Source organism: Abramis brama (genome assembly GCF_963993115.1).
Source record: "Abramis brama genome assembly, chromosome: 21".
In the NCBI taxonomy this organism is placed as follows: Eukaryota; Metazoa; Chordata; class Actinopteri; order Cypriniformes; family Leuciscidae; genus Abramis; species Abramis brama.
This window is the reverse complement of record NC_139983.1, coordinates 28,852,099-28,863,387: the sequence shown is the minus strand read 5'-3', so window position 1 is coordinate 28,863,387 and position 11,289 is coordinate 28,852,099. Positions and strand designations below refer to the sequence as shown.

General features: G+C 39.9%; 1 protein-coding gene across 2 annotated transcripts in view; it reads left to right on the top strand.

Moving 5' to 3' along the window:
• The first annotated feature begins 59 nt into the window (after window positions 1-59).
• Window positions 60-11,289, top strand: part of aspg (asparaginase homolog) — a 48,975-nt gene continuing 37,745 nt past the window's right edge. Inside the window, exons 1-3 of one of the 2 annotated variants that reach the window (XM_084096825.1) lie at window positions 60-219; window positions 1,525-1,665; window positions 2,176-2,275. In XM_084096825.1, coding sequence (XP_083952951.1) covers window positions 2,192-2,275 — 84 coding nt within the window. In that variant the 5' untranslated portion in view covers window positions 60-219; window positions 1,525-1,665; window positions 2,176-2,191. Of the gene's footprint in view, window positions 220-1,524; window positions 1,666-2,175; window positions 2,276-11,289 lie in introns of those variants that run through there. The other variant, XM_084096823.1, reaches the window with a different exon arrangement.

Here is an 11,289-nt window from a genome sequence, read left to right as displayed (position 1 = left end):
TATTGAACTAACACTGACTGCAGTTACGGGTTTCTTACAGTAGAGGGCAGCATTTCACTAAAACAATGTACATCACATTCACAACAAACAGGTAGAAGTGAGAGCATTTACTGAGATCCGCCTCGGTCAGCCGAGAAGTATCGCTGTGTAGCCTACACCTGTAACACGAGTCTCAAATGCGTCTCCTTTGACGGTTGACCTGGTATGAGTCGGATTCGGGTGAGCGTCTCTGGTTTTGTAACTAAATCATCGCTAAATCAAAGTATTGCCGGGCGTCAGAGATTGACAGGTTATCGTCTTCTCCGTAGCCCCTGTTGCATAACTAATGACAGATTTATAAATGGCAGAAAGCTTTTAACGCCATATATTCACTTAAAGTATTTCATTATAATATAGCAGATATGTGAACACTAATAGTTATGTTTGGAGAGCGTGAAATTGACATATTTACGAAAACGTCTTGGGGTTTATTGTATTTAGCTCTTCACTTTTGATCACCTCATATCTTAATACTAGGTGTAAATGAGGTTTTTAGAGAGACACAATTAACTTTAAGTAACTTTATTTATAAAAACTATGATTACATTATTAATATTACACTATTGGCCCTCTAGCGGTTAAAAAACAGAACTGCATGCATTTTGCGGAAGAACATTGTTTTCGGCTATGCAGGGGCGGATCTAGAAAAATATTTATGGGGTGGCGAGAGGAGGGCAGGAATTTTTGAGGGGTGGCAACATATGGCAGACGTATATATACTGAATTTAATCACAGTTAAATTGGCCATAACATTTAATTCGTTGCTGCCAACTGGGGTGGCAGCAGGGGTGGCAAGGCTTTCTTTTAGGGTGGCATTTGCCACCCTATGCCACCCCGGTAGATCCGCCCCTGCGGCTATGTGCAGATGAATATGGTTCTTTCTTATAACTAATAGGAGACAGGGATAGCTGCATGCCGGAGTAATGAGTGAATTGCTACAACAGAAGCTAACCCTAAACCCTACCCCAAACACAGACAGACAGCTTCCGCGACCAATAATAAAGATGCAGAGATTTCTCTACACCTCTAACTTTTGGCATGTCCTCCAATCTGCAGATACTCACACTTGGAGAAAAGAGATAGAGATTATCCTACTACTCATTAAACATTCACTACTAGGCTTGAAAGTTAAAACCAGTTTAGATGGAGAGGACCTCAAGCTGACTAGCTAAAGACATCAGCTATATCCATTAATAGACACAATATTTCCTTGAAAATAAATTCCAGCACAGCACTACAGCAACTATAATAAAATGACCCTCTACAATAGATAATGCTTTACTATGAACTCTGTTAGAGAGCTATATATGACAATTTATCTGTTCAATAAAATACCTTACTCACCTGTTGAGTAATAAAAAATGGCATCTCTACATCACTTTTACAACATTTCAAATCGCTATTTCTCGCCATCTCCGAAAAGCCAAAAACAAAGTTGATTCTTGTTTTATTACAAGCTCTGTCACGTTCTCTTTGTGCCAGCAGACTTTTCCCAGAGATTGGAGATTTAGCTGCTCCATGTCAACATTTCTCACTCGTTGTGACAACTAACCTGTTCCACGATACATACGTCAAAGTAGCTGGAGCAACCTTTCTCTATTTACAGATATGACGAGACACGCATGGGTGAGTGACGTATGTACGAAGTTCCCTGTGAACCTTCTTGCTAAGTCTAATGTAGGCATATATATATGTGTATATATATATATATAGTTACATCCTTTAAGATTCTATTAAAATTAAATGGTATAATATGGAGTTATATTTTTTTTAGTCAAAAAGATGATGTAAACCCATGTTTAGGGGTGGACAGGAGGCCATATGGAGGATATATAAACACTGGGATAATATTTTACAGACCCAAAGCCTCCCGTTTGCATGCATGGGCCTCTTACAACAATCACAACGCGTGTATGTTGGCACAACACACAAAGCACACTGAGCCCCTGCACGTGTACAGCATTTACTTGTTTTCTTTGTTTTTAATGTTTTTCCTTTGGACATTCTGAGCCAATTTTGTCACATTTAATGTAATTAATGTTTGTGTTTCTTCTAACTTTATTTTTCACAATCGTTAACATTTTTTTCAGAAAACTGAATTTGTTTTGATAAGCCTCTTGCTTGATGTCACTTTAGAAAGTCTGACACTCAGATGACCTCTGACCTCACCAGCCAACACAGGCACAGGAAACAGAATCTGATAGAGGACTTCCAGACCAACTTCATGAAGAAACGGGTAGGATACATGCATCAGTGGTTCAGCAAAATATTTGTAATGTGACACACACACACACACACACACACACACAGAGGCGGCCTTTGCAATTTCAGAGGCCCATTTCAAAGAAACAGTTGGTGGCCCCCATATGAGAAAATAAAGACAGACAAAAGCATTTCATGCAATGCGACTGCAATTACTTTATTATCTCTGTTATATTTAACAATGTTATCTCATATTTCACTATTAATAGTCTAATTATAAACGCATTCAATCTACCACTATGCACGCATCTCTTAAACCATAATGAAATGATACTTTTAAATATTAAACTAAACTGCCAGTAGGTGGCGGCAAATCATTGAGTCAAATCATGAGTCATTGAATCATTTAATCAAACGATTTGTTCAAAATGGCTGATTAATACAGTAGTGCTGCAGATTAATGGCATATTTCAAGAGAATCGTTCAAATTGGTATACAAGCATGACATTTGGCACAGATACTCTCTAAGGGTCACTTTTTGGGAAAAAGGCGTTGGCCACCCAAAAATTCAACATGGCGGCCATTTTTTCAAGATGGCCGCTATTTCTGTCAAATGCTCATTATGTCAATCAGTGATGTAGGCATAACATTTTGTGAAAATACTCTCTTCAGAATGTTTTTTTGGAAAACGGTGCTTGTCCCTCAAAAATTCAAGATGGCAACCATTTTTCAAGATGGCCGCCATTTCTCTTGAATCCTTACATTTTTTTTCAAATGGTGATGCTATCATGAAATTTGGTACAAATATTCTTTTATTCCAATTATCATGGAAAAAGGTGTGTGCCACTCAAAAATTCAAGATGGCCACCATTTTCAAGATGGCCACCATTTCTGTCAGAGCTCAATTTAATGTGTTAAGGAAGGTTTTGTTTAATAGAGTGAACGCCATTACACAACCAGGGCACACTGGTGACTTCACTGCTGTGGAACTCAGCATGGGGTTCAGTGTCAGCTGATCTAGTTTTACTTACACTGTAGTTCTTGACTAGTAGTAATAGTATAGCTAAGTTTAGTGTGCCAAATGCTTTCTAACAGCCCCTCATCAATTAGCTAGTAATAGATGTAGTTAGCCACACCTGAATTGACAGGTTGTGCCAGATCTAAACGAGGCCAGGGAGGTCGACGCCAAGTGACAAACAAGAATAAAGTTCCATCAAATTGGCGCAATTTCCTGAGACATATTGATAACAAAACAGACCTCTCCCACTTTCTGGCTGACAAGATTGCTCAAATGACTGTGCCAAACAAAGTTGTTGTAACCAAGGGAACCGATGTCTTGAGTACATCTGAAACCTGTCTCGATCATCTAGACCAGGGGTGTCAAACTCATTTTCACTGAGGGCCACTTAAGCATTATGGCTGCCCTCAAAGGGCCGATTGTAACTGTAAGACTTTTAAAATGTTAATATATTGTCTATTTATTTGATTATTACTTATTTAAGTTACAAATATTGTATATGCATTTGCAGGGGTGTTTCTAGGTTTTAAAAACATCAGGGGATGAGCCCGAAACATCAGGGGCTGGGTAATAATGATTTCATACAGAGAATGTATATTGTATATATGCAGGGGCAAACTGGCTCAAAAATTCAGCCTTGGCACTGTAGCCACACCAGCACACATTAACACACAGTCATGCGTATTCAAATGTGAGGTAGTTAGGGGGGTTCGGGGACATGCTCCCCCGAGAAAATTTGGATTTCTCTGACCTACATATGTGCATTTTAAGGTGTTTAAAGGCCAAAAAAATTGGATAACAATAGCTTTAAAAGCATGTCAGTGGGCAGCATAAATTATTTGTCAAGATAACAGATTCTTAAAAATGAGAATGAGGATAAATGTTGCAATGAATGATCCACACTACAAAATGGAAATGCAGAATGTTTCTGCTTATTGTTGACAATCACATATTCCAAACAGGAATGGCCTTAAATGAGAAATCTTTCAAGGATTATTTTGCATAGATGTTACATTTCAATCAAAAACCAGTGCAATCTTTTTGTGTCCAGAGGCAAATGAGCAATTTATATTAGCATTAAAGATTGGTTTCAGCAACTTGTTTCTTTCCTGAGTTAATCAATGTTTTTGGCACTAATCAGTTTAAAGTTCAATTGTTCACTCATAAAGACAGTCACTTGTCGCCGACCTACTGGCTTAATGATGCAAGTGGCGCGAACACAGACAACCGGAGTGATACAAATGGTGAAAAGGATAATACTGGTACCTATTATATTAAATATTATGTAATATATTTAAATAAATATATTATTATATTAAAATAAAATAAAATATCAATATATTATTCTTCAATCAGTTATATGCAGCAGAATCAGATTTAACAGATTTACTTTTTGACCAATTGTCAAAATAAAGTATAGTCCTACAATGCTATTTTTATCAGAGCATGAGCAGAGCAGGGAGAGGACCAATGAACGAGAGGATCGGGATTCGTGTAATTTTACCAGTGTTGCCCAGCACGGCTATACACACCATGTTACAGCACAGTAAGTTAGTGCTATTGCAAAAAGAAACAAGTCCAGAGAAATTTCATGTCGGCACGTTTCTTTGCCTTTCCGGTGAGCGTGAGCAGAGCTCGCAACACAAACACACACACACACACACACACACACGGAGGTTGCTTGCGGAACATTGAGCAGAACGCGCTGTGAACACGGAGCGGAGAGCACAGCGCGCACACACAGTGGAACGCGCTTCGAAGTTATGCATCTTCGGAAGCGGACTCGCAGTCATAAAACACGCTGAGCCAGAGTCAAACCATCGCCGAACACGGAGGGGCGCGGCGGCTTTTTAGTATCTTTCGGCCAAAAACCGAAAATGTTATTTTCATTATTTTGTTGCATCCCTAATTTTAAGACACCCATATGCTCTCGCGGGCCATATAAAATAATGTGGCGGGCCGGAATAGGCCCGCGGGCCTTGAGTTTGACACATGTGGTCTAGACAAATGTTTCCATGAGGAAGCGGATAACTGCATCTTTGTACATGCCAAACATGCCACAGAGGAGGGCAGCAAATCCATAATGATCAAAGCCAATGACACTGATATTCTTGTTATAGCATTGAGCATCTTTCCATCCCTCCAGGATCTTGGTCTCAGCAGCTGTGGGTTGCATTTGGGCATGGTTAGAGCCTACGGTGGATTGGTGTTCATGACCTGTACCATGTTATTGGGCCGGTTAAGACCAAAGGCATTCTATTCTTTCACGCCTTTACGGGTTGTGATACTGTATCAGCCTTTCGCAACAAAGGCAAAAAGACTGCCTGGCAAACCTGGGACATTTCCCTGAGGCCTCTCTCATCTTCAGCAAACTAAGTCAATACCCTCCTGTTCTGACTGATAGTGACCTGGAGATCCTTGAGAAGTTTGTGGTCCTGCTGTATGATCGATCAAGCACAGCTGTTAGTGTAGATGAGGCTAGACTTGACATGTTTGCCCGAAAGCAGAGGCCATATGAAGCCATTCCTCCAAAAAGAGCAGCTCTGCTTCAACACACTAAATGTGCTGCATATCAGGCAGGCTGCATATGGGGTCAAGCAACCCAGTGTCAGCCAGAAGCAGAGAGTCCTGCTGCCTGGGGATGGAAAAATCTTGGTGAACAATGGGGGGTCTTCTGGACAGCAAATGCACCATTCTGGACCGTGATGTACAGTGGGGAGAACAAGTATTTGATACATTGCTGATTTTGCAGGTTTTCCTACTTACAAAGCATGTAGAGGTCTGCAATTTTTATCATAGGTACACTTCAACTGTGAGGGACGGAATCTAAAACAAAAATCCAGAAAATCACATTGTATGATTCTTAAATAATTAATTTGCATTTTATTGCATGACATAAGTATTTGATCACCTACCAACCAGTAAGAATTCCGGCTCTCACAGACCTGTTAGTTTTTCTTTAAGAAGCCCTCCTGTTCTCCAATTATTACCTGTATTAACTGCATCTGTTTGAACTTGTTACCTGTATAAAAGACACCTGTCCACACACTCAATCAAACAGACTCCAACCTCTCCACAATGGCCAAGACCAGAGAGCGGTGTAAGGACATCAGGGATAAAATTGTAGACCTGCACAAGGCTGGGATGGGCTACAGGACAATAGGCAAGCAGCTTGGTGAGAAGGCAACAACTGTTGGTGCAATTATTAGAAAATGGAAGAAGTTCAAGATGACGGTCAATCTCCCTCGGTCTGGAGCACCATGCAAGATCTCACCTCGTGGGGCATCAATGATCATGAGGAAGGTGAGGGATCAGCCCAGAACTACACGGCAGGACCTGGTCAATGACCTGAAGAGAGCTGGGACCACAGTCTCAAAGAAAACCATTAGTAACACACTACGCCGTCATGGATTAAAATCCTGCAGCGCACGCAAGGTCCCCCTGCTCAAGCCAGCGCATGTCCAGGCCCGTCTGAAGTTTGCCAGTGACCATCTGGATGATCCAGAGGAGGAATGGGAGAAGGTCATGTGGTCTGATGAGACAAAAATAGAGCTTTTTGGTCCAAACTTCACTCGCCGTGTTTGGAGGAAGAAGAAGGATGAGTACAACCCAAGAACACCATCCCAAGCATGAAGCATGGAGGTGGAAACATCATTCTTTGGGGATGCTTTTCTGCAAAGGGGACAGGACGACTGCACCATATTGAGGGGAGGATGGATGGGGCCATGTATTGCGAGATCTTGGCCAACAACCTCCTTCCCTCAGTAAGAGCATTGAAGATGGGTCATGGCTGGGTCTTCCAGCATGACAACGACCCGAAACACACAGCCAGGGCAACTAAGGAGTGGCTCCATAAGAAGCATCTCAAGGTCCTGGAGTGGCCTAGCCAGTCTCCAGACCTGAACCCAATAGAAAATCTTTGGAGGGAGCTGAAAGTCCGTATTGCCCAGCGACAGCCCCGAAACCTGAAGGATCTGGAGAAGGTCTGTATGGAGGAGTGGGCCAAAATCCCTGCTGCAGTGTGTGCAAACCTGATCAAGAACTACAGGAAACGTATGATCTCTGTAATTGCAAACAAAGGTTTCTGTACCAAATATTAAGTTCTGCTTTTCTGATGTATCAAATACTTATGTCTTGTAATAAAATGCAAATTAATTACTTAAAAATCATACAATGTGATTTTCTGGATTTTTGTTTTAGATTCCGTGACTCACAGTTGAATAGTACCTATGATAAAAATTACAGACTTCTACATGCTTTGTAAGTGGGAAAACCTGCTTTGTAAGTGGGAAAACCTGCAAAATCAGCAGTGTATCAAATACTTGTTCTCCCCACTGTATATGTACACCTTCCTGGATATGTTGCCCCCAATACAACACTTGCTGACTGCCAAGCAGGGAGGCATTGGCTACAATTTTTAACAGTCTTTATTATGACTCGGCCGGGCACAACCTCTCAATATCAGGTTGGACACTCTAACCACAAGGCCTTTGAGCTGGTAAAAATGTGAATAGAACTTATGTTTTTTTTTTTTTTTTTTAATCCTTCCTTTTAACTCAGTCACAACAGAGTACACTATTAAAGCAACACCCACCTTGAAAAATGAATCTTGAATTTTGCGATTGCCTTTTTCTAAAAGTGTGGCCGTTAGAGTATTTTTGCTAACATGCATGTGTGCATCAGTGTACATACTACCGAAATGACGGCCATCTTGGAAAAGGTCTCCATCTTGATTTTTTTTATTGGCCATCCAATTTTTCCAAAAAGTGGCCTTAACAGAGTATTTGTGGCATATTATCTGTATCACTATTTTGGAAACAGTGGCAATGAACGTAGGACAGGAATGGCAGCCATCTTGAAAAATGGTTTCCATCCTGAATTTTTACTGGCCACTTCCTTTTTCTAACAGTGGCCCTTCCTCTCTGTGGACTGCACCTTGCCGTGGTTGAGAGGTTTGTGTACTCCAATAAACCTGAGAGCTATGCCGTCGGGGATTTTATATCCCTGGCAAGTTTAACAGGTCAAAGGAGAGGAGGCAGACAAAGCAGACATTATGACTATTTGACAGAAATAATGGCCATCTTGAAAATGGTCGCCATCCTGAATTTTTGAGTGGCACATACCTTTTTCCAAAAGAGTGTTCCTTGAAGAGTATTTCTGCCTAATTTTATGCTTGCATCACCATTTGAACAATTGAAATTAGTAATATTCGACAGGAATGGTGACCATCTTTAAAAATGGCGGCCATCTTGAATTTTTGAGGGACAAGCATCTTTTTCCATTAACGAAATGGAATTAATGTCCTTTAGAGAGTATTTGTATCAAATTTTATGCTTGGATCACTGTTTGAATAATTGATATAATAAGCATTGAATAGCAATGGCGGCCATCTTGAATTTTTGAGTGGCCAACGCCTTTTTCCAAAATAGGCCCTTAGAGAGCATCTGTGCCAAATTTCATGCTTGTATACCAAAGTGAACGATTTTTTTACTAATCTGCTGCACTACAGGGACAAAGCAAGTTGCTGAATTCGGAACCACATACTAATCTTGCTATGTCTGCTGTAGAAAGATTTGGTAAACGTAGTACGAGTAGTATACTATTATGCAGTTCCAAATTCAGAGAGTGACTTGCTGAGTCCCAATTCGCACACTAGCCATCCTAAATAGTTTTCGAAATTAGAATTAGTGTGTCCCAAATTGTAGTTTGTTTTTCCAGTTAGAATCCGAAGTGCAGATCCGTGCACTCTCTAACGGCTGATATTGCCCACAACCCATTGTGCTTTGGGGATTTAATTAGAACTACAAACACAAATAAAATGTGTTAAGAAACTACAAACATGGCGGACATGTGAGTCTGACAGTTGAATAAAGAGATTTAGATCAATGGGTTTGAGTGTTTAATAATCAGTATCTAACCTGGCAAAACAACATTTATTCAATGTTATCCACATTACTGTATATTTAATCTGCATCAGCATTATGAACCTTTATAAAAAATACTTCTGGTCATTAAAGGGTTAGTTCACCCAAAACTGAAAATTCTGTCAGTAATTACTCACCCTCATGTTGTTCCAACCCCGTAAGACTTTTGTTCAACTTCGGAACACAAATTAAGATATTTTTGATTAAATAGTGAGCCTACGTTCTGACGTTGTGCTGCGCTGTTACACTACGTGAACTCACTCAGAGGTAATTTCTTGTTTTTTTGCACACAAAAAGTATTTTCTTGCTTGATAAACTTATGGCTGAGCCACTGTAGTCACTTGGACTATTTTAAACATTGTCTTTACTAACTTTCTGGGCCGGCAAGTTTCAATAACATGGAAGCCTATGGAGCAGTGAGACAGCTCTCAGATTTCATCAAAAACATCTTAATTTGTGTTCCGAAGTTGAACGAAAGTCTTACGGGGTTGGAACAACATGAGGGTGAGTAATTACTGACAGAATTTTCATTTTTGGGTGAACTAACCCTTTAACTTTCAAAACATTTCTCTGCATGATAGACCTACGACTGTCAGATCAACGCGCTACTACATTTCTCTCTGATACGGTGTGGAATTAAATTAAACTGAATGTGGACGATTTTGTCTGTGATAAGATGATTGACGTAACTAAGTGCCCGAGCTGTCCGTTAAAGATGAACAATTATGACGAAGTAGGATGTCCTAAAGCTTGCCTACTATTTTGCTACACACTCAAAAGTATGTACTTTTTCTTCATAAAAACAGCACACAGTTTTAGGGAATAGTAGCCTATATGTAGGCGAATTGGGATGCAGCAACTGTCTAAGTGAGTCATTGAGTCATTAATTTGAACGATTAGTTTAAAAACGCAGATACATTCAGTAAAGAAATATTACTAGGACTGCTAGATTGCTAGTGTTGGTCGAGACGTCCAGTGACTCTACTGTGAATTTGTTTGGAATTATGAAATAAATGAATAAATATACAAATTTTCACCACCATACCCATTTTTGGGATTAGCCTTCTACATGACTTCAGAATGTGACGGGTCAGCCCTCGGGCTCTCACTGCTGGACATCAGCTGTGAATAACTCTCTCTGTCAGGTCATAGAGTTTGCTGAGGTTAAACCCCTTTAAAAGCCCAAGTGGAGCCATCTGTGCTGTGTCACCGTTGCTCATTCTCAGTGTAATCTTATAAACGTAGCCTTTCAGGTTTTAGTGCTTCTGTTGCATCTACAGACACTGGAAAATCATATTTACACAAAACCATATTACGGCTGGTCAAACCATGCTATCTCCTATATCTCATCACTTTCTGTTATATTCCTGCACATTTAAAACTGTAAATAAGAACCATGAATTAATTCTGGTAACATTACAACACACTGTGTGTGTGTGTGTGTGTGTAGGCATATACACACACAAATAAAAAAGATTTAAATAAATATAAATAAAAAATATATAAATAAATAAATACCTTTATAGATGAGTATCCACCTCTTTCCAAGTAAAACCATTTATATGAAATTAGCTCCTTATGCTTTTCCCCAAGGCAACCAACAGGTAGCGCTGTACAGACTACAGTAGCACACGTGCAAGATTGCTTTGGTAAATTAAAATGAGGTTAAATTCAGGGTGAAAATTTCTGGTTTCATGTAATGCCATGACTCAATACTAGTTCTCATTTTTAACTATAACAGCTCACATTTTTACCCTGAAGATGCCTCACTTCCCCTGCAACAGTTACTATGGGAAGCAAACACTTCCTCTTTCTCTCTGGCTTAACCATGGCAGATGTCAAAGGTACTTTCTACAAGTAGGGGTACAAAACAGGACCTGGAACTCTTAAAGTAGCCTATTACAAATTTAATTGTTTTCAACTAACGGACAGTGAAAGGAGGTGCTTAACCCATAGGCCAAATTAATATTAGATATGGGTGATTTTTTTTTAAGCAATAAACATTAACACTCAACACAACATCAGAATGGGTAAGAGGGTTGAAAATTCAGTCCAAGCCAATTAAGAATGAATCTGTCTTCCAACCGTTGTTCAGAAAATGTAGGA